Source organism: Monodon monoceros, unplaced genomic scaffold, assembly GCF_005190385.1.
Source record: "Monodon monoceros isolate NGI ecotype Baffin Bay Population unplaced genomic scaffold, NGI_Narwhal_1 Super_Scaffold_4, whole genome shotgun sequence".
NCBI lineage: Eukaryota > Metazoa > Chordata > Mammalia > Artiodactyla > Monodontidae > Monodon > Monodon monoceros.
In genome coordinates, this window is record NW_021703781.1 from 19,673,946 (window position 1) to 19,698,247 (window position 24,302).

The 24,302-nt window shown below is 39.9% G+C and overlaps 1 protein-coding gene across 1 annotated transcript; it reads left to right on the forward strand.

Moving 5' to 3' along the window:
• The first annotated feature begins 1,093 nt into the window (after positions 1 to 1,093).
• On the forward strand, positions 1,094 to 23,819 carry DDX21 (DExD-box helicase 21). The gene is made up of 15 exons (XM_029245812.1): positions 1,094 to 1,261; positions 3,195 to 3,644; positions 4,817 to 4,892; positions 5,615 to 5,793; positions 7,565 to 7,682; positions 10,001 to 10,186; positions 12,139 to 12,284; positions 13,002 to 13,151; positions 13,533 to 13,694; positions 15,565 to 15,684; positions 16,808 to 16,881; positions 18,848 to 19,007; positions 19,794 to 19,928; positions 22,036 to 22,080; positions 22,640 to 23,819. The coding sequence occupies exons 1-15, from the start codon at positions 1,175 to 1,177 to the stop codon at positions 22,907 to 22,909; spliced, it is 2,358 nt and encodes a 785-aa protein (XP_029101645.1). The 5' UTR covers positions 1,094 to 1,174; the 3' UTR covers positions 22,910 to 23,819.
• The last annotated feature ends 483 nt before the right edge of the window (positions 23,820 to 24,302 follow it).

Consider the following 24,302-nt stretch of genomic DNA (forward strand, 5'->3'; position numbering starts at 1 on the left):
TATGTATTTTTTTCAGATTATTTTCTCTTATAGGTTATGACAAAGTATTGAGTATTGTTCCCCCTATGAGTTTTAATAGCTCTTATTTATTGTGCTCTGAGTGCCAGGCAATGCTAAACCTTTTTCATTCATTATCTTACTTAATTTTGTCAACTTGATGAAATAGGTTTTCTTATCCCCATTATGCATGAGAAACTCAGGTTCAGGTTAAGAAATACACACATTTGTCATGTGTCCAAAATCACAGAGGAAATGGTGCAGGTTTTCAAAGCCAGGCAAGATTTCAACCCATTTTTAAAAACGATTTTATAAGGCACTGGCTCCCAATTCTTTGCCTCACTTGTTCTTCACAGAAAGTTTAGCAATATTGTCACACATCATTCAACGAACCACTTTCCCTCAACTGCTTGAATTAGTACATGTCCAAATTCTTCAAGACTAAGAGCCCCTGTATTTTCTAATAGAGGTCTACGTGGTTTGGGGATCCTTTCTACAGGTCCCATTTGCCTCTCCGTGCCTTCAAAACAAATGACACTCATCAGTCTCCCACAAGCCCATAAAGCTTATTGAAGACAGGCTTCTGTGCTGAATCCTAACCTTGTTTCTCACACCTGACACGGTGAATGCTCAGGAGATGTGTGTTGAGTGCACGCATAAACGAATGACCAGACCCGCCCGACCTCTAGTTCTTATCCAGGTTTGTGAGCCTGGGTGTCTCCTTTCAAGTGTCGACGTCTCCACAAGATGATCAAGAATACATATCTAGCGAGTCTGCGCGTGAAAGGACCTTACAAAAGAGAGCAATCTAATATAAAGCACTGAAGGGGCTCTATTCAAAAGCAACTACAAAGCTTCATTTATCAGGCCGGGGCTAGCGAGAATCTGGGCAGGGTGTGAACGAGAATAAAGCCAGCCTCTGGGTTTCCTACCCTTCTGTAGGTGCCTTCTAGTCCAGGGGCCTTACTCGGCTAATTCAGTGAGTCCAGCCACCTAGAGTGGCAGCTGCTCTGGAACTACCACGTGCGCCCCAGACTCTCGGCACTTTCCGCTTCCGCAGGATACGCTTTGCTACCGGAAGTGACGAAAGCTGGGTGGGCTAAAGAGAAAGCTGGGCATTTTCTTCCTTTCCACGCGGTAGACGAAAGCGGTCGGCTTGTTCTGCTTGTCCTGAGTGATGCCGGGGAAACTTCTTAGTGAAGCGGAATTGGAGTCGGACACGGCCATGGCGAAAGTGGAGATGCCGCGAAAGCGAAATGAGAAGGTATCGCCGGGGGCCGAGAGACTTGGGGCAAGACAGGACGCGGGGGGGGGGGGGGGCGGCCGCTAAGAGGAGGGGCCCGGGCTGGGGGCGCGTGGCGCGCCGCGCGAACCCGGCTCGTCCCGAGACCCGCGTGAGTTTCGGCCAAGGGGCGTCCGGGGGTGGTCGGTGCTCTCCGCGGGCGGTGGGCGCGCTGCCCAGAGGTCCGGGCGGATCGGAACTGGAGAGCGGGCCGGGTGTCCCACGTGGTCCCTGAGTCTGGGCGTCCCGCACCCGGTGCACAGAGTAGGACGGTCATGGTTAGGCCCCACGTTTTGGCCCAGACTCAGACCTACCGGCTTTCGACTAAACTGGCGAGACCGTAAAGCCATCCGCACACGTGGGCGGCGTCCGCGGTGACATTTTTTTTACCCTAGTAGTGGGAGTACAGTTTTCTGGGAAGCGACCCTTAGACGATAAAGTAGTTCAATTGCTCTTAAGGTTTATTGGCCATATTTCCCGTGGAAATGTAGACATGTTGTGGTGATAACTGCGCACCATATTTTTTATATAGGCCGCCAGTGTGCGGAAGTCTTAAGTTACCTCGATAGCTGTCTGCCTCCTTGCTGTTACTTCCTTAGATAGCGATTTAACTTGTGACTGAGTCTGTTCTAAGGTCAGTGAGAACAAAGATTGTCCCAGAACTTGTGTTGTACGTGACTTAGAATTTTCTTTCCTTGCTGTTTCTGGCAAGGAATATTTTGCTGTTGTAGGAAGCCGAGGTAGCTCAGACTTGTCCCCACAGGTGGGGAGGAAGTGGTCTTGGTTTTACCTGCCTTGCATTAGTCAGCGTGTCCTGTTGTGAGATGCTGAAATTAGAAGGGGCATGACCAACAAACTCCATTGTATTCCAAAGAAGACCACCGGGATTGGAAATCCACTGATTGGTGGAACCAAGGGATGAAAGAATTGAAGTCTTGGGGTGGGGTGGACCAGATTGGTTTTCAGATGTCTGAAGGATGGGTCATATGGGAGAGATTATGGTTCATCCATGATTTAAGAGCAGAGGCCAGGCCTGAAGTTTCATGGAGGCAGACAGTAATAGTAGCTCAATGTAACAGTCTCCATACTAAAGGAATTGGCCTGAGGCTCTGCCACAGAGGTCTTAACAGAGGGTAAAACACGTTTTCAGTAATATTAAGTTTTCAGAAATATGAAAAATTGGAGACGGTCAGACATTTCAAGGTGGAGCTGTAATCTGGTTTGGTTTTGAGGTTTCACCCATTCCGTTTTCTTGTAACTTGTGCTCTTTGTTCTTCCCTGTAAATTAGGTACACCTTTTTTACACATGGGGTGATAGACTGTGGGTTTTTATAACTTTTTGGTTCATAACATGTCTTTATGTAAATTTATGTGCGTTTGTGAGATTAGCAAGGCAGATATTATGAATTCCTGTCTTACTTGTAGAGGAATTCTAGCAGAGAAAGAAATCTGCTTAACACCATCCGTCTGTGGGTATACATGGTCTTATTATTCTACCAGAATTAAGTTAAATTGTTCTTGATCACTTCCTATAGATCACTTCCTATAGTGTTCTTGATCACTTCCTATAGTTCTTGATCACTTCCTCCAACAATATGTTGGAGCATCCCATGAGCCACTCCAAGTCCCATATGAAAAATTGACTTTACAACTTGTTCGACCACCAAGAAGCGTGTTTTTTTCCAAGCTAATGAAGTTATTGATATATTCTTCTTTCCATATAGCCAAGAAATGGTATTAAAAAACATACCGTTTGATTTTTGCCTTATTTCAAGATGAAAGTACACATGTTGAAAAATGCCCTCAAATTGTATTCTTCATAATTATGTGATGTTGAATTAATGCAGAATCGATATATTATACAAATGTATCAATGTTTTGTTCATTGTTTGTATTGTCTTTATTAATTTTTTAGAAAGGTAAAAAAGAGAAGCCAAAATCTAATAAGACTGAAGAGGCAGCAGAAGAAAAGGACGAAACGATTTCTCCCAAAGCTAAAAAGGTTAAAAAGAAAGCAGGGCCTTTTGAGGCTGACATGAGTTCTCCTAAATCCAAAAAGGCAAAAAAGAAAGAGGAGCCATCTCAAGATGACATTATTTCTCCTAAGACGAAAAGTGCGAAAAAATCAAAGGAGCCCCGTGAAAAGACAGTTGTTTCTCCTAAAACCAAAAAGCTAATAAAAAATGAGGAGCCTTCTGAGAATGACTTGGGTGTGCCTAAGTCCAAGAAGATGAAGAAAGAAAAAGAAATGAATGGAGAAATTGGAGAGAAAAGCCCCAACCTGAAGAATGGATTCCCTCGTTCTGGACCTGACTCCGACTCCAAGGAAGCTGCCAGTGAAGAAAGTAACAGTGAGTTAGAGCAGGTAAAGTGGCATTTTAATATGTAGAATGTATCTTTCGATGTTGTTTCAGGTAAATAAGTACGTAATTATTAAACGAATTATTTAATAATGGGAGGAAATTTGATGTGTCAGCACTTCATTGGGTGGGGGGGGGTCCCTTGAGCTGCAGGGTGAGACTTCATCTTAAAAACTGCAGTGTTAGAATGCCTCCTTTGCAACTGAGCAGATCTGTTTAAGTTTTGAGAAAGTCTTCTCTCCACACATGGTCTGCTTATTTGCAAGTCAGAAATCAACAGGAGGGATCTGGTTATGCAAATATGCTCCAGTTTCCCTCTGAGGGGTTTCACCTAATAAATCATGATTAAGTGGAACCACTGAAAAGGTGTTTGCTTGATTGCATAAGTCTATTTGTATAGGCCATAAACTAACTTGAGTTGAATAAGATACTTAAATGTCCCTTTGGAAGCTAATACTGCTATCTTTCAGAAACTCAGTCATCAAAGAAAAATCCTAAGTCTAATAATTTTCTCTTTGCTGTAGGTCATGATCAGCATTTAAAAATTTTTCCTGATTATAAAAAATATATACAGCTTTTTAAAAACCTGATTATGATTGTACTATATGCAATATTGTAGTTTGCCTTTTCCTATCTTGCCTATATTTTTATATAGGCATTTTTCCCACTTTTAAATATTAAATACTTTAAATGGTTACATAATACATCATATAAATGTTTAGAAATTCACTTAATTATTCTTTTGTTGGGCATTCAGATTGTTTATAATCAAATAGTGCCAATGTGATCATTTTGTCATAAACGTTTGTTCCTTATTTTCTATGGATGTATATATGAAAGATGTTGCTATGGGAAGGGGTTAATAACCTGTTCAACAGTGTATTGTTCATTTGGAATGATTGTGGAAAAGTTCTTAGTCGAGACTGAATCTGCTTTCACTAGCTACACATGGTATATATGTGCTGTATATATTTGCTACAAACTTTTTTTTTGTTAGGGTTTTACCTATTACTATGATCTATTTCCATTTCAGATCTTGATTTACCTACCAAAGTTTTTGTGTCTTTTTGGTTGATTTAGAAGAGATGTTTTAGAATAGTTTTTCTCAGAAGGCTTTCTGTATTTAGCTTGTAGGGGTAAAGTTATTGATTTCTTTCTGTGGCCCTTTACTTGACAGGAAATAACTGTGGAGCAAAAAGAAGGAGCTTTCTCTAATTTTCCCATATCTGAAGAAACTATTAAACTTCTCAAAGGTAATGTTCTTGGAAATATTGAATAATGTTAGAACATATTATTTGGAAGCACTCCACTGTTTTTGTTGAGATGAACTGGCACATGTTCTTATTGAAGGCTGATATAGGCGACCATATGATGAAGTAGATCTGTATATTTGGTATAGGACTAAACTAGTGATGGCCTTTGCTACCTCTTAAACGAGTGATTAAAATTTATTCAATACAATATGTATATTCAGAAATGTAATGACTGATCGTGCTGGTGAAAGTAAACAATGGATACCATGTTGGTATTTTCTTTTTTACCTTCTTCCACTTCTTGAGGCATCTCTAGGTTAATGATACCAGCCTGACTCAGAACTCATCTTAGCATAGTGCCTGTGAACCAGGTAGGAAGTCACAGATGCCCAACTTAGGTGTTTTCTGAATCAGGTGTGGCAGTCAGACAGCAAAACACCTGATTTTCAGGCTTATACTGGCCTTTGGATGAGATTTTGTGACAAGGGGCTTAATCTCTTAAGATAAGTATTTACTATAATTTGGTGCTTTAAAGTTTATTGATATCTTTTATTCAAGCAGATTCTTGCCAGAATATATTTGAACTTGACTTTGTAGATGTGACCAGAATGTAGAATTCCATAATTCTGCAGGACCAGAAGCGTGGCTATGCTTTCATTCTCCAGTATGGCTGGGACTTTTAAGAATTGCAGTGTCAGATAACATGGTTCATTTGTTCACAGCCCGTGGGGTGACCTTCCTGTTTCCTATACAAGCAAAGACTTTTCACCACGTCTATAGTGGGAAGGACTTGATTGCACAGGCACGGACAGGAACTGGGAAGACATTCTCCTTTGCTATCCCTTTGGTTGAGAAACTTCAGGGAGAACTGCAAGACCGGAAGAGAGGCCGTGCCCCTCAGGTGAGTATCTTTAATGCAGTCCTTAGGGGTTCCAAGTCTGCACAGGAAGAGACATTGCTTGAGCATCATTTACATACCCTATTGTTTTTTGTTGGGTTCTCCTTAAGGCCTTTTTCTGGTATTTATTGGAGATCTTTATCTGAAGGTAAACCAGGATAATTCTTTTAAGACTGTTGACTACAAACCTTATATATTTAAATATTGTAATCTGCCCCCATGGTTGTGATCACCTGTATTATTAAAGCTCGCATATTTCTTTCAGACTCTTAGATGTCCCTGGGGCTCACAGGTTTGGTCAGGTTTTGCCTAAAATGGAGAAAGCATTTTTAATAGAGATGCCTGAATAGGAGGGGTATCAGAGGTGAAGAGGCCAGGCCCTATGATCAGGATGGTGCTCATTGAGCTCATTTCTGGAGAAGCTGGCATTTGACAAACCTTAACCTCACTGAAATGCCTGTGTTGTCACCTTGGCTTTGGGTTCTTTCACCTAACTTTCTGGTCTCATCTCATTTATTGGCTTTCCAGTGTCCATGCTCCCTCCTAATTAATTGATTTGTTTACTGTTGTATTTATCTACAGTTACAACAGCAGTAAACAAACGAATTATTCTAGCACCTGGAATAGTGCCTGGCACATAGTGGATGTTCAGTAAATATCTGTTGGATGGATATACTAAGTTCTTTTTTTTATTATTTATTTTTATTTATTTTTTTATTTTTTGGCTGCATTGGGTCTTCGTTGCTGCGCGCGGGCTTTCTTTAGTTGCAGTGAGCAGGGGCTACTCTTCGTTGTGGTGCGTGGGCTTCTCATTGTGGTAGCTTCTCTTGTTGCGGAGCACAGGCTCTAGACACGCAGGCTTCGGTAGTTGTGGCTCGCGGGCTCTAGAACGCAGACTTGGTTGTTGTGGCGCACGGGCTTAGTTCCTCCGCGGCATGTGGGATCTTCCCGGACCAGGACTCGAGCCCGTGTCCCCTGCATTGGCAGGCGGATTCTTAACTTCTGTGCCACCAGGGAAGCCCCTACAAAGTCGTTCTTAAATCATATTTGTTTCATGCTGTTAGCCTATTTGAGGACCTGTAGTGGTTGTGTCGTGTGTCCTGTTAACTGCTGTAGGATTCAAAGCCCCTCACCACGTTGGCCCCGCCTTACTCTTCTGACTTCCATTCTACTTCAGATTCAGTGTAGTGCAGAGGTTCAGACTCTAGGTTTTGTAGCCTGGCTACCTGAATTTAAATCCAGGCTTGCCTTTTGGTTTTAGAGATCTGTTGTATGTTATTGTAGATATTATAATACAATTGTACAGTGCAGTTGTAGGTAACTTCATTGTGAGAAATAAAAATAATGCATATTAAGCATTTAGCAGCTCCTGACACATAATAAAAGCTCAAATATTAGCTGATATTATCATCAGCAGTATTACTCCTTGCTCAAGTTGTTCTTTTCCTGGAATGCTGTTCCTTAAGTACTAATAGCTCCATGAAACTTATCCTAATTCCTCCAGCTTGCTGTGTGCAACCATCCTAGAGCACCATAAATTTGAGTACCTGTTTCTCTTTTGATTGGTAAGATCACAAGCTTTTCTAGTGGGTAGATTTGTCAGAAACCATATTATATTTACTATTCTCCCACACCACAGTGTATTGCAACGCACATAATAGATGTTTTGAAAATAATTATTAGGATAAGTTGAACCTCCTGGTGCATTCCAGATTTGTTAAGAAACAAATACTGCATAATACTTTGGATTCCATTATTAGTTTTTCCTTTTCAGGTACTGGTTCTTACACCCACAAGGGAGTTGGCAGGTCAAGTAAGCAGAGATTTCAGTGACATCACAAAAAAACTGGCAGTGGCTTGTTTTTATGGTGGAACTCCCTACGGAGGACAAAGTAAGTAAATCTAATGTGAGGGAAGGAAAATGCCATCTCCTGTTGGGTGCCCTGATTGGATTTCTTCTGACCTTGACGTCTGGCTTTACCTACCTGATCTAGTCATTTATGGTGGTTTTCTTTTGTCATTATTGTGTAAAGATGGTCAAGCACATGGTCCTGCATGATGATGTATCAAATCCTGTATGTTGTTCTTAGGACTTTTGTATTATTTATCTGTGTTTATCTAAAGGCTGCAGTGGTACTTTACTGAGCCCAAGAGGACAGAGTCTAGGAACTAGAAAGTCAGAATTCAAGGTTATTTTTACCTGTCAGGGACCTTGGGTCTCTACCTCTTTTTACTGTAGACAGGCTTTCTTTTTTCTGGTTCTGAGGGCCAAATCTTGTAGCCCCTGCTGTAGTATTCCATTACTTCTCAGTTCAAGACCTTGAAGCTTTATTTTGTAGATTAGGTATGTAATTTGGGAAGGGATTTAAGCATTTTAGAAGTCTTAGCATTGGACAGATAAATGGGTAAAGAAGATGTGGATGTATACAGTGGAATATTACTCAGCCGTAAAAAGAAAGAATGCCGTTTGCAGCAACATGGAGGCAACTAGAGATTATCGTACTAAGTGAAGTAAGACAGACAAAGACAAATATCACATGATATCACTTATATATGGAATCTTAAAAAATGATACAAATGAACTTATTTACAAAACAGAAACATACTCCCAGACATAGAAAACAAACTTATGGTTTCCAAAGGGGAAAGGTAGGGGGGTGAATAAATCAGGAGATTGGGATTAACATGTCCACACTACTATATATAAAATAGATAATCAACAAGGACCTACTATATAGCACAGGGAACTACTCAATACTCTATAATAACCTACATGGGAAAAGAATCTGAAAATAGATATATGTATATGTATAACTGAATCACTTTGCTGTATACCTGATACTAAAACAACATTGTAAACCAACTATACTCCAATATAAAATAAAAATTAAAAAATAATATGAAAAGATAAAAATAGAAGTCTTAATATTGGCACAGAAGGCTTGTGATTGTCTCTTTTCAGCTTTGGTGGAACTAACATAGGCTTTGGCATCAGGACGGCCTGGGTGTGAATCAAAACTCTGCTCACAGAGTAACTGATTTTTCAGTTCAAGTTGCTTGATTTTTTTGCACTTTAGTTTGTTTATATATAAAGTAGGGTTGCTAAACTCACCCTGCAGTGGTGTTGTGAGGATGAAACTGGGTAAGTAGAGTGCCTAGCAGTAGATCTCTCTTTTTTTTTTTATAAAAAACTTTTATTATAAAAACGTGTATATTATTTAAAAATGTAGCTCATGGTGCGTCAAAGTATTACTTGCTTTATTCTTGCCTTTTCTTGTTAAATCCAGTATGTGGTGAACAGGCTATTTCCTTTTTATTCTTAGGTTTTATGATAATATGTAAAGTTACTATTCCATTTGTTCTTTCTGCTCCATATACTACATAGGTCTGGAAACAATAATTTCTTTTTAACTTTGAACCGATTGCATTTCTTTTTATGGTAAGGAGCAGTAATTAGGTCCCCTGATTTAAATTGTTCTAATTTATACTTAAATTGTAATCCTTATACAAACAAACTTTTTTTTTTGCTCACAACCCTCTCTCACACACACACACACACACACACAAACACACTGTATTTTATTTTTACAAGAGATAAATAAACTGACACCAAGCATTGTAAATGGATGACCACAACAAAAGCAACAGTGATTGCAATTACCAAACCCGAAACACACTCACACTATGTCATAATATTGACATTCAGTCCAGGAATCCTCCCTAGCAGTAGGCGTCTTTACTGCAGTAGCAACCCAATAGAAAGTTGCATCATTACCATCTCATCCTAGTTATATTGAACTCCATTTTTCTGAACATCTCTGTACCTTCTTGGAATATTTGCCCTTCTATCTTGTCATTCTCCCTATACCTGCTTACCTTATAGAAAGTTCCCATTTCTTTTAAGATTCTTATTTTCACTTTGTGAAATCTTGATACCTTCCTCCAGCAAAGGAAATCATTTCTTTCCTGGTGCTACCATCCCCCATTGGTGCATTTTTCTGTTTTGTCATGTAATACACTGGACTGTCACTTCTTACATGTTTCCCCAGTAGGTCAAGGAGTGCCTCGAGCGTCTTTATCTTCAGTAGTTAACATATTACCTTGTATGTAGTTAATAAATATTTTAGAATAAAAATATATCTAATTTGGTATCCCAGATTAATAAAAGGAATTAAAAATCCATAATATTTTATCATTGGTGTTCTTATAGTTGAACGCATGCGGAATGGGATTGATATCCTGGTTGGGACACCAGGTCGTATCAAAGACCACCTGCAGAATGGCAAGCTAGAGCTCACCAAACTTAAGCATGTTGTCCTGGATGAAGTTGACCAGATGTTGGACATGGGCTTTGCTGATCAAGTGGAAGAGATTTTATGTGTGGCATACAAGAAAGGTAAACTCCACATTCAAGAACTGGTATAAGGGATTGGAGGAAGGGTGGTGATTAACTATCTCCTGAAAGTTAAATGAAGCCTTAGGAAAGTTGGCAGGTGGCTTATTTTATTCAGGAAAACTTAAATTAAAAAAAATTTCCGGGACTCCCCTGCTGGTCCAGTGGTTAAGACTGTGCTTCCAATGCAGGGGACATGGGTTCAATCCCTGGTCGGGGAACTAAGATCCCATATGCTGCTCAGCGCGGCCAAAAAAAATTTTTTTTCCCCATCAATTGCACATCATTACAAGAGGGAAAATAAAAGAAACCAGCTTGGTATACTTTGCTTTTGGTTTATTTCTTCCCGATTTGCGGTATTATGTGTATGTGTGTGTTAACTGTAATCTTACTGTACATATAAAACTCTGAACTGTTTGTGCCATGATTTAATCCACCTATATATTTTAAGTTTTACATAATATAAATCTGCTTGCAGACATTTTTATGTAGACAGGTTTCTTCACACATCAGTATTTGGGGGCTTCCCTGGTGGTGCAGTGGTTAAGAATCCACCTGCCAGTGCAGGGGACATGGGTTCGAGCCCTGGCTCAGGAAGAGCCCATATGCTGTGGAGCAGCTAAACCCGTGTGCCACAACTACTGATCCTGCGCTCTAGAGCTCACGTGCCACAACTACTGTGCCCATGTGCCACAACTACTGAAGCCTGTGCACCTAGAGCCCGTGCTCCACAAGAGAAGCCACTGCAATGAGAAGCCTGCACACCACAACGAAGAGTAGCCCCTGCTCGCTGCAACCAGAGGAAGCCCGCACACAGCAATGAAGACCCAACGCAGCCAAAAATAGAAATAAAAAATAAATTTATAAAAAAACAAAAAAAAAATAAGTATTTGACATCAGTTCTTAAAGATAGATTTCCAGAATTGAAATTACTGAATTGAAAGGTATAAATAGTTCATGTTCTTCAATATACTTTGTCAGCTTATTCTCCAGAAGGGTTCTGTCAGTTATGCTGCCATTTGAAATATATGAAAATGCAATGGTATTCTAAGAGCAAACTAAAAAAAATTGGGGTTGGGGAGCTATTTTTAGTACCTGACCTCAAAGGATGAATAGACTAGAATTCTAACGTTAAAGTATTGAGGAAATGCTAGGGAGTATAGATGAGTATAGAATCTGTTCTGGAAATGCTAGGGAGTATAGATGAATAGAAAATCTGTTCCAGTGTTTATTATAGATTATTTATTTAGTGATTTAAGTTGGTTGGTTACTGGGCTTGATTAATTGTTTTCCACTTAGTAGGTCTCATTATAAAGGACAGATTTCCCTCGTGGTTCATATAGGCCAATGGTTAGAAAGCAAAACAACTTGAAAGTACTCTGAGTATTTCAAGGATCCTTTACATAAATTATTTAGGCAGCATTTCTTTGTCCATTGGGTACTTCCCTGTTTTGCTTTTTTTTTTTTTTTTTTAATTAATTTGTTTTTGGCTGTGTTGGGTCTTCGTTGCTGTGTGTGGGCTTTCTCTAGTTATGGCGAGCGGGGGCTACTCTTCATTGTGGTTTGCAGCTTCTCATTGCAGTGGCTTCTCTTGTAGAGCACGGGCTCTAGGCACACAGGCTTCAGTAGTTGTGACATGTGGGCTCAGTAGTTGTGGCTCGTGGGCTCTAGAGCACAGGCTCAGTAGTTGTGGTGCATGGGCTTGGTTGCTCCGCGGCATGTGGGATCTTCCCGGACCAGGGATCTGACCCATGTCCCCTACGTTGGCAGGCGGATTCTTAACCACTGCGCCACCAGGGAAGCCCGTGTCTTCCATTTTTGTGTCCTCGATGCCTCGCTTGGCCTCAAGTGTTTTCTGTAGAATGCTGATGGACCCTGGAAGAATTGGGTGAGGTGAAATACTGTGTAGGTTTGTTTGACTTATTCATACTGACTTTTTTTTTTTCCCCGCAAAGATTCAGAAGACAATCCCCAAACATTGCTTTTTTCTGCAACTTGCCCTCATTGGGTTTATAATGTTGCTAAGAAATACATGAAATCTACATATGAACAAGTGGACCTGATTGGTAAAAAGACCCAGAAAACGGCAATAACTGTAGAGGTAAATGATTCATTCAGTTGCTGGCATTAGTAATAAATTGTATATAATTTTTTTTACCTGTTGGATAGTATTAAGACTGGCAAAAACAAACTTCTTTTCCAAATAAATACTAAATCCATGTCAAAAGCCATGTGAAGTTATATTTCTGTTTGAATTGTATATGGTATCTGTGTTTTCTAAATTTCATCATCTGGTGGCCTGATTGCAGAATCTTTTGGAACCTAAATCTGTCTGAATTAGTAAGCAGAGTGACATTACACCTAGAGTTTATACACTAGAGGGCAGTAGAGAATCCTAGTGTTTATGTTGAAGCTGTTTTTATCTTAGGGTCTGGTACCTAGATGAATTCGTTGCACCCAAGGAATAGACCTGTACGGAAACTGACTACTGACTGCATTTTTAAGTGGATGAAAGGACAAAACACAGAGGCTTTTCTCCTGTCAGTTATTTGGTTCCCTGTAGCAATCTAGGGAATGGTATTTCTTTTCCTACATTACCTGTATTAGGTCAGAAAATGGATAAAGAAGCCAGATGCTCTTTGGAGAAAGGGGAAGGGCTCTCTTCTTTAGTGGTTTAGTTTTTTCCTCTAAACAGTGGTGGCAGAAGTTTGCTCTAGTCAGGCTTAAACAATTGTCTCTAGTATCATTAGGGTTGAGCAGGTGATTTTAGATTCCAGCTGGGCTTTACTAAATAATCTTTTTTTCCTTCTTTCCTAAGCATCTGGCTATCAAGTGCCACTGGACTCAAAGGGCAGCAGTTATTGGGGACGTGATCCGAGTGTACAGTGGTTATCAAGGGCGCACTATCATCTTCTGTGAAACCAAGAAAGAAGCCCAGGAGTTGTCACAGAATGTGTCCATAAGGCAGGTTGGTCCATCCCCTCTCTTCCCTTTTAGGGAGAAAACATCTTTCAATTAATAGAGTATACATCTTAGCGCTCATCTGATCTGCCCATCTCATCTCACAGATGAAGAAAGGGTAGCTCAAACCCAACGTTACCCTGACAAAGTAGGTTTGATCACTCATGTTTGGTGTTCTTTATCTTGTAAGTATAGTTGGATACAGTTGATTTCATGACCAAGGGTTGGAAATTTGAGGCTTGTCCATGTAAGGCACGTTTTCCCCTTTGTATTATTTTCAGCAGAAGTGTCACCAAAATATGAATGTCTTTATAGGCCTAATTGGTGATTTTAAAAGTACCTGTATTGTAGGATCTGGTATTCTTAAATGAGCTTATTTCTTTGGCAGGATGCCCAGTCATTACACGGAGACATTCCACAGAAGCAAAGGGAAATCACCCTGAAGGGTTTTAGAAATGGTGATTTTGGAGTTTTGGTTGCAACCAATGTCGCTGCACGTGGGTTAGACATCCCCGAGGTTGATCTGGTTGTACAGAGTTCTCCACCAAAGGTAAGTGTTTTACACTTAGATTTTACTTTGTTGTTTCTTCTGGGTGCTAAAACAAATTGGAAGTTGTATCTCTTCCTTTCCCATGATTAGTAATAGCTTTCTCTTGGGTGATATGTTGCTAAGGGTGATTTTAAAATGAACCTCTTGGGGCTTTCCTGGTGGCACGGTGGTTGAAAGTCCGCCTGCCAATGCAGGAGACGGGTTCGAGCCCCGGTCCGGGAGGATCCCATGTACCATGGAACAACTGGGCCCATGTGCCACAACTGCTGAGCCTGTGCTCTGGAGCCCATGCTGTGCAACAAGAGAAGCCACAGCAATAAGCCTGCACACCACAGTGAAGAGTAGCCCCCGCTCGCCGCAACTAGAGAAAAGCCTGCGCAGCAACGGAGACCCAACGCAGCCAAAAATAAAATAAATGAATGAATGAATAAATAATAAAATAAATAAATAGAATGAACCTCCTCAGAACTGACAGTTGAGGGGAAGTGCGGTGAGTGGCCAGAGGTTGGCAAGTTAGTTTCTGGTCAGAGGGAGTCCTGAAAGGCTGCATGGGTGGGGGTAGTACAATTTTGAACTGGACTTTGAAGATAGATAAGACTTAGATGGGGTGGTGGTAGGGTAGATAAACTTGTGAGCTAGAGGACAGAGAAGGGAGAAAAGGCCTGTAGTTAACAGCCTCTGTAGTTAAAACTGCTTGGGTTTGTATATGATACGAACTGCCCAAAGAGAGCCCTGAAGCATAGTTTATATGGTGTGGACAATGCTTCACTTACATATAAGTTAGTCTGAAGGAACTTGTTCCCATCACTTCAAGCGTGAAGATCCTATTACCCCCAAATTTGGCAAATCCCTCAGGATTAATGTTCACAGTGATGGAAAAACACATTACTGCGAAGCCACTGTTTCTTGTAAAGAAAGTCCCGTACGTGTGTGCCATCGACTTGTTTAAATAGCCTGTGTACCTGTGCTGTCCAGTATGGTGGCCACAGCCACATGGGGTTCTTCAGCACTTGAAAGCCAGCTCGTCTGAATTGACGTGTGTGCTGTAAGTATAAAATATACAGTGGAGTTTTAAAAATTTCAAACTTTGTATTATGCACAGTGGATTTTGAAGACTTGTGGAAAAAGAACGTGTAATATTTCATTGATAACTTGTTTTGTAGAGATAGCATACTGAAATGATAAACTTTTGGATATATTGGGTTAAATAATAATAAAGTTAACTTTTTTTAACTTTTTAGTGTGATTACTAGAAAGTTGCCTATTAAAATTACATATATGGTTCTGTTGGACAGTACTATTTAGATAATGCTTTTTGCAGATTTACCCACAGGATAGGGACCATTCTTCTAGAGGTTTTTAAAATGTTTTTATAGTTCTTTAATACATAAATAAATAAATTTTATTTTTGGCTGCGTTGGGTCTTCGTTGCTGCGCACAGGCTTTTCTCTAGTTGCGGCGAGCGGGGGCTACTCTTCCTTGTGGTGTGCAGGCTGCTCATTGCGGTGGCTTCTCATGTTGTGGAGCACAGGCTCTAGGTGCATGGGCTTCAGTAGTTGTGGCATGTGGGCTCAGTAGTTGTGGCTCGTGGGCTCTAGAGCGCAGGCTTAGTAGTTGTGGCACACGGGCTTAGTTGCTCCGTGGCATGTGGGATGTTCCCGGACCAGGGCTCGAACCCGTGTCCCCTGCATTGGCAGGCGGATTCTTAAACACTGCACCACCAGGGAAGTCCCTACAGTTCTTTAAATTAAAGTGCTTGGGAGCCTCCCCGAACCCCGGTCTATAACCACCACACTTGCCTCTGCCTAGGCTACTCAGGTCTATGTCTCTCTTTGTTGTTCACTGTCACTGACGTATTTTACTTCAATAGGATGTGGAGTCCTACATTCATCGTTCTGGACGAACAGGTAGAGCTGGAAGGACTGGGATTTGCGTCTGCTTTTATCAGCACAAGGAAGAATATCAGTTAGCCCAAGTGGAGCAAAAAGCGGTAAAACTATTTTCTAAGCCTTCACTCAGCAGACCTTGAGTTTTAAAGTCAGTCTTTGGTCTCTTTATTTAGTTTTTATTAACTTGAAATTCTTATTTCTAGCACATGGCCATGACTGAAAGATTGTTGTTAGATATGTGTTTTATATGTTGTCCTATGATATACAGCCCATTTTAAATACTTTGCATTTGAAAACAGTGGTTTTATCTTCATATTTATAATGACAAGAGGTCTCTTTTATGTTTGAGAGGTGGTATTCAGTTTTCAGATACACTGTGAATGCACCAGAAATACTTAAGTGTAGATTTAGGGGGTTATAGGAATTGCTTGAAAACCAAAAAGATGAGAATATGTTAAAAGGATAAATTTTTAAATGGGAAAGAAGACACTGATTTTTTTTACAGAAGAATTTTGTAAGGAAATTCTTATGCTGGTACTTTCTCCTCTGGGAAGTGGAGTTTAATCTCCCCGGTTCACCGTCAGTAGACGGTACTTAGTGACTTGCTTACAAAGAGCGGAGTAGGGTCAGGGGGGAGGACTTTCCAGGGCAGAAGGCAGGCGAACACTACCTGGCCAGGTGATCATGGTCAACATCAGTGATAAGCAGGTGCCCCTGATATGATGCAACGAAACCAGTCATCTTCCCCCCAAATCCATAACCGCAGTCTAAAGATGTAAAAAACTGATGTTCACAAATTGAGGGACATTCTACAGAATACCTGACGAGCACACCTTAAAACTATCAAGGTCTTGAAAACCAAGGAAAGACAAATTACCACAGATTAGAGAAGACTAAGAAGACATGTTGACTAAATGTAATGTGGTGTCCTGGGTCGAATATCAATAGGAAAAGGATATTAGTAGAAAAACTAGTGAAATTCGAATGAACTCTGGGGTTCAGTTAATAGTAATGTAGCAATGTTGGTTTCTTAGCTGTGACAAATGTACCAAAGTAATAACAAAGTAATAGGTGCAGGTAGACAAGAACTCTATACTATCTTTGCAACTTTTAAGTATGTAACAAATATGTTTGGTAAATATTAAAAAATTGGGGGAATACTAATCTCAATGGAAACAGTTGATGGCCTCATTGTACATTAAGTTATCGTTCATTTTCTTATAGGGAATTAAATTTAAGAGAATAGGTGTTCCTTCTGCAACAGAGATAATAAAAGCTTCTAGCAAAGATGCCATCAGGTATGTTCCCTACCACTGCTGTGGTCTGTTTTAGTGCTTGCTCTATTTATTACATGTTTTTGTGTAGTAATGAGATTTAGCCTTTTAAATTTTATTTATTCATTGTTTTAAAAATTGATAACCTGCTTGTTAAAAAAAGAGGCTGTGCTTAGAAAACAAAAACTCTTGTTTCTACTCATCCCTACCCAATCCTTTTCACCAGAGGAAGCCACTATTAGTAGTTTGGTTTGTCTTGGGCATTTTAAGTAACTGTACCTTATATATCGTGTAGGAAAAAGTTATGGTAAATGTCTAGATGGTGAGGATTAGATTAAGAGTGTCGTTGGAGGTGCTGCTCTCATGGGGGCAAGAAAATTCTTTATTTTGTGCAATTGTCCTACAAGTTGAAGAATATTTATTTTTTATTGAACTATAATGATTTACAATATTGTATTAGTTTCAGGTATATAGCAAAGTGATTCAGTTTTGTGTGTGTGTTTGTGTGTGTGTATAATTTTGCAGATTTCTTTTCCATTACAGGTTATTACAAGACATTGAACATAGTTCCCCGTGCCATATAGCAAATCTTTGTTGTTTATTTATTTTATATATAGTAGTATGTATCTGTTAATTCCATACTCCTAATTTATTCCTTCTACCCCTCACTCCCCACCCCCAGCCTTCACCTTTGGTAACCATGTTTGTTTTCTATGTCTGTGCGTCTATTTCTGTTTTGTAAATAGGTTCATTTGCATTACTTTTTAGATTCCACATATAAGTGATGTATGATATTTGTTTTTGTGTTGCTTACTTCATTTGTACGATAATCTCTGGGTCTGTCCATGTTGCTGCAAATGGCAATATTTCATTCTTTTTTATGGCTGAGTAAAATTCCATTGTATGTATGTACCACATCTTTATCCAGTCATCTGTTGCTGGACACTTAGGTTGCTTCCATTCTTGGCTATTTTCAGTAGTGCTGCTATGAACGTTAGGGTGCGTGTATCTTTTTCTTTTTTGTTTTGCGGTACGCGGGCCTCTCACAGTTGTGGCCTCTCCCATTGCGGAGCATAGGCTCCAGACGCGCAGGCTCAGTGGCCATGGCTCACGGGCCCAGCCACTCCACAGCATGTGGGATCTTCCCGGACCAGGGCACGAACCCGTGTCCCCTGCATCGGCAGGCGGACTCTCAACCACTGCGCCACCAGGGAAGCCCACGTGTATCTTTTTGAATTAGAGTTTTCTCCAGATATATGCCCAGCAATGGGAACTATCATATGGTACTTCTATTTTTAGTTTTTTAAGGAACCTTTGTACTGTTTTCCACAGTGGCTGTACCAATTTACATTCCCACGAACAGTGTAGGAGGGTTCCCTTTTCTCCATACCCTCTCCAGCATTTATTGTTTATATAGACTTTTCGATGATGGCCCTTCTGACCACTGTGAGGTGATACCTCATTGTAGTTTTGATTTGCATTTCTCTAGTAATTGGCATTGTTGAGCATTTGTTCATGTGCCTATTGGCCATACATATGTCTTCTTTGGAGAAGTGTCTGTTTAGGTGTTCTGCCCATTTTTTTGATTTGTAAGGATATTTAGCTGTTTAGCATCCCTGGTTGTGCAGTGTATTCCTGGGAGGTGAGTGACGTTGGTATTATGGAGACCAATAAGGTTCCGACTGTTTTCCAAATGTTTCCAGGTGGTGAGCTACATCCTCTGCTTCAGAACCAGAGTCTGAGCAACATTTTTAGAGTGCTTTCCACAATTACTATTATAAATATGTGAGATGCTTATTTAAAAAATAGACAGGGAGGGTTCATGATCAAAAGAAATGCTAATAAGTATTATACACTGCATCAAAATGATGTTAGACATATGCAAAATTTGGTTTCAAAGATATTGATTTATCTTGAGATGATGTTGTCTTGAAAATGAAATCTGTCTACTTTTGTCCTTTCTCCTAACAAATATATTCTCAAACCACAGACTTTTGGATTCTGTGCCTCCCACTGCGATTGTTCACTTCAAGCAGTCAGCCGAGAAGCTGATCGAGGAGAAGGGAGCTGTGGAAGCCCTGGCAGCAGCCCTGGCCCATATTTCAGGTGCCACGTCAGTCAACCAGCGCTCCTTGATCAACTCAGATGTGGTAAGGGTCCCTGTCAAATTCCTGACACTTCACAATTTAGAGTTTGAGCAGGATTCAAAAGTGTTCCATTGAAACTTCCAGTAGTTTTAACTTTTTCATGAAGGTTGAGATATATATGTAAAAACACAAATCCGTAGGGACAGAAAGTAGATTAGTGGTTGCAGTGTCTCCTCAGAGGAGGGAATGGCAGTGACTGCTAACGGGAATGTGGGTTTTTGTATTTGTTGGGGGGGGGGTGGATAATGACATGTTCTGGAATTTGAGATAGTGGTGATGATTGCAGATCTTGTGAATATACTAAAAACCCCTGAATTGTATACATTAAAATGGCAAATTTTATGGTATGTGAATTATATGTCAAGTTTTTTCATCCTAAAAAACCCAATCATGTGGACACATAAGTGCATATGATACATTTAGCCAGCATACCTAGAAACTTAAGAAGGTGATGCTTTCCTTTTTTTTTTTTTAAGTTGAAATCTTTGAGATAATTGTAGGTTCACATAAAGTTTTAAGAGTTAATACAGAGAGATTCCTTGTACACTTTGCCAGTTTCCCCCAGTGGTGACATTTTGCAAAAGTGTACTATCACAGTCTGGATACCAACACTAGCAGTCCACCAATCTTATTCAGAGTTCCCCAGTTTTACTTGTACTAAAATGGTGGGGTGGGAGGGGTATGCTTTTAGGAACAGCTTTCCTATAAATATTTCAGAAACATGAGGACAAGTGCTTATCACTTACATTTGTTTCTGAGACTTTAATTTTGTTCCCCTTTCTTCCATAGGGTTTTGTGACCATGATCTTGCAGTGCTCAATAGAAATGCCAAATATTAGTTATGCTTGGAAAGAACTTAAAGAGCAACTGGGTGAGGATATTGATTCCAAAGTGAAGGGAATGGTCTTTCTCAAAGGAAAGCAGGTAAGACTGGGGCTTCTTTTGTGACTTTGCCTTGGTTCGTTAGCTTCATGCTGGCAATAAAACACTGTACAGTAGCTTCTCCCTGTTCTATGGGGATGCTGCGCGTTTTCACTCTGTATATAGTCTTCTCTGGGCATTGTCATCCATGACCCTCAGTTGCCACTTAGTCATTGACAGGTACCCTCTGTGTATCTCTAACCTGAACCATCTGCATGAAGTGCCAGACTTGAAGATCCAGCTGCTTCCCTGACATCTCCACCCAGATTGGGTTTATTAAGCACCTTAATACAAACTTACTCAAAATTGAATTCAAAATTTAAAATCTTGCCTTCCAAGCCTGGTGTTCTTTCTTCTGACTCCTGTTCTCAGTTAATGGCATAGACTAGCACAGCAATTCTCAAACATTTTGGTCTTATGACCTCTTTACATTCTTAACAAATGTTGGGGATAGCAAAAAGCTTTTGTTTAGATGGGTTATATCTATTGATATTTAGAGTATTAGAAATGAAGACTGAAATTCTAATAAAGCATAAGAATATCATTTGCTGTTAGTCATCTGAGCAATATCACGTGTAATGTAGTGTCTGGTAAACTCCTCTCTACCCTTAATGAGAGTGAAAAGGACAGAAGAGGCCCGTGTACCGCAAAAAAAAAAAAAAAAAAAATTGACTTTGTGGACCCCCCCCCCAAAAAAAATCTCAGGGTTCCAGGGGTGCATGGACTATACTTGGAGGACTACTGGCTTGTGAACCATACCAGGTTTATCTTCAACTCATTGCTTGTCTGACCATGTTTTTCACCTCCTTAAGCAACTCCACATAATCTATGGGATAAAGTCCCAACTTTCACATGGAGCTTCTTCACGAGCTGGCTTCTGTCCTCCTTACCAACTTCATCTCTATCCTCACCACCAATGCCCTCCACTCCCAACAATGCCAAGTACATCTTGCTTTCTTTCATCCTTATGCTCAATCCACTGTTTATATACTATTTCTTATCTCCATGGTATCCTTTATGACTTGGTCTTAAGTCTTTCTGGAGCTTCCCCTGGCCGAATGGCAGAGTTGGGGGCACCTGTACATGTACTTCACAGTTCTTAAGGCATAGCTTTATTCATGTAAATTTTGCCTTGCTGTGCTTGCTTACTGACTGAGAGCCTCAAGAACACGGTGGCTGAGTCAAGGGCCAAAACTGTTTTCTAGACGTCTCTGTACTGCAATGAGTGCCTGGTATTGAGTACTTAGTAAATATGTGAATGAAGATTCCCACAAATGGCATTAGCACCTGATGCTACCTGTGGTTATAATTGGGTAAATTGTTGGGTGGAAGGGATGTTCCTCAAAGTGTTGTAATTAAAGACAGCCAGGGGAGAGGAGTGCCTGTGTCAGTTGCGGGGGGAGTTTGATTATTTTGTGGACGCCAAGAAACAGGATTTTTTTATTTTTTATTTTTTGTCTGCACCCCGCAACTTGCAGGATCTTAGTTCCCCAACCAGATATTGAGGACTTCATTGGAGATGATGGCACTGCTTGTTATCAAAGCTAGTGTCCTGTAAAGTATTTAATTTTTAAACTCTTTTCATAGGCGGCTGAATTATAAACATAGAAAACAATACAAGATCATTTATTTTTCTGCTTTTAGTTAGGTCATCCTTACTAGTTCAGTCTTTCTGATGGAAGGCAGTGTATTTTAATGTTTTTAGACCATAGGTTTTATTTAAGAGCCATACTGACCAGATTTTTAAAAGCTGCTCTTACCAGCTGCGGGGCCTTCGACAAGTGATTTAGCCTCTCCAAGCCTCTGTTTCCTCAGCTATAAAATGTAGCTAATAGCTCTGTGAGGATTAGCACAGTGTGAAAGCCAAGAATGATCTCTAGTCGGTTCCAAGTAGTTTTGAGTCCTTTTTTTAATATCCCTGGCTTTTTATTATTGTGCTTTGGGGAGGTATTATGTGTTGGGGCTTGGTCTAAAGTTTATCTAAAATGGATACCTGGTTTGTTTGGGTTGTTTCTTTTACATAATACCTGGTCTTTTGGAGTATCATTTAAGGTGCATTTTATAATTCTTGTCACAGTGTGAATTAACTGGCATTTGTTTTGATTTCTAGGGTGTTTGCTTTGATATCCCTACTGCATCAGTAACAGAAGTACAGGTATTCTTTTCTCTTAGATTTTGAAGTTAACATATCTAAACGGTAAAATATTTATTATTTAAAATATAGAATAATAGAAAGGGAAACAATAGCTCTAGTCCCTTTACTAAAAATAACTAAGAATTATATTTTAGTATTTTTTTTCTCCTACCCTCTTTATACTAATATTTTTCTTATTCAGCCTGCCTGTTTTCCTTTCTACAGCATTGTGAACAATATCCAGCTTTTTTCACAAACCCCATGTATGTTACACGGGGTTTATATAGACATTGCTATATCTTTATTCCATACTGCTGTGAGAAATGTGTTTGCAAGTGGTATATTTATATGTTTACTACCTGACAGCTGTGGATACCCTGTAGTAATTGAATTGAATAAATGATGAGGGTATATCTCATAGTGAAACTTATTTTATTTTTGACCAGTGATCTTTTAAGCACTTAGGTTATCAATCAAATTTTTCTTTAGAAAAAGGGAAAAAATGTTATCTTTCTCATGCCTTTTTAAACCAAATTCAGTAAAAATCAGAGCAGGTAGAAACGAAACCATCTCTCAACAGGAAAAATGGCATGATTCACGGCGCTGGCAGCTTTCTGTGGCCACAGAGCAACCAGAGCTAGAAGGACCACGGGAAGGATATCGAAGCTTCAGGGGACAGCGGGAAGGAAACAGAAACTTCAGGGGACAGCGGGAAGGCAATCGAGGTCTCAGGGGACAGCGGGAAAGAAATAGAAGCTTCAGAGGACAGCGATCAGGAGGTGGCAACAAAAGTAACAGATTCCAAAACAAAGGCCAGAAGCGGAATTTTAGTAAAGCATTCGGACAGTAATTTGAGGTAGAGGATTTATGTGGCAAAAACAGAACTATGTTTGGCAACAGGAAACTGAACATTATTTTTCATACAAAGTTAAAAGCATATTGTATTTCCTTCCTGACCACTTGCCCAGTTCCCGTCTCTTCAAGAGAGACAGGCTTCATCTAAATTATTTCATCTGATCATTGTCATTTATAACTTTGTTGCTACTTCTGTATCGGGTATTCCTTTGGAAAAGGTGTGTGAATTCAGTACATATTCTAATGCAGTGTCTATAGATTATAAGATAGAAGCAAGCATGTATCTGCTGATACTTGTGAAGTTGACCTGTCTTTATACTTAGAGGTGTCTCTTAATAGTGTCCTTCCTAAATACCATGGGGGAACGCAACAGTTTCTGGAGAGGCACTTTGAGCACTCAAGGCTTTGTTCTGTAATTGGTATTCCTCAGCCACTTGCCTAACATTTACTCCTATGGTCCTATAATGTATCTTCTGAGAATTAACACTGGGCAATGTTTTGAAGCAAGATTCAATCTCAGCTGGGATGTAACACAGTTTATGCCAGCATATGCTCTAGATTTGGAGGTGGTGATACATTTGATAGGCGATAGTATATAGATTAGCCATTGTTATGTGCATTTTGATACATTATTAGCTTCTCAATATAAGGTGATTCATGCTTCAGTGAATTCTTCGCAGATTTTTAAAAAATATATATGTACATATAGAAGTATTTTACTAGAAAGCAAGTATCCTTAAGGAATTCCAAGTGTATAGCATGGCCCAGTAACTTTCTTCATAAGTAAGGAGACAGGATAAATGGTGCTTGACGATAACATAGTCCACTTCCTATTGGAAGATTAACATTATTTACTAAGGAGGAACTAAAGGAGTAGGGGGCAGAGATTTGCATGGCTGAAGAGTCAAAAAAAACCCACTGAAAATATATTCCACATGCAAGAAGGAAACATGTGTATTGAGAGCAAAGAAAAGAACAAGTGAAGGTGTGGGATAAAGCATTCTTTTAATGGTGAAAACTTAATGAGTCATTAATGTTTCTAGAGTTTAACTTCTAACGGGCAAGCTGGGAATTTTAGGTAGAATGATCCAGTTTAGTTTCTCAAGGCCTAGTTCCTATAGCCACGTATAGGATCTTTCTTTTTATTAGACGGCTGCTACTCTGTTGATAGGTTGCAGCTACCTAGAGACTTCCTTTTAAGACAAACTCTATATGGTTATTTTTAAGTTGTTACTTTGAGGGAACTGAAGAACTTAATATAGCCCCTGGCCCGATATTGCTCTGAGGTCTCGAGTATTATTTTTCTGGGAAACCTTGTGCAGGAGCTTACGAGTAACATTGTCTTCTTGCCTTAATTCCTAGAAATTCTGTATTGGGAATCTCAGGAA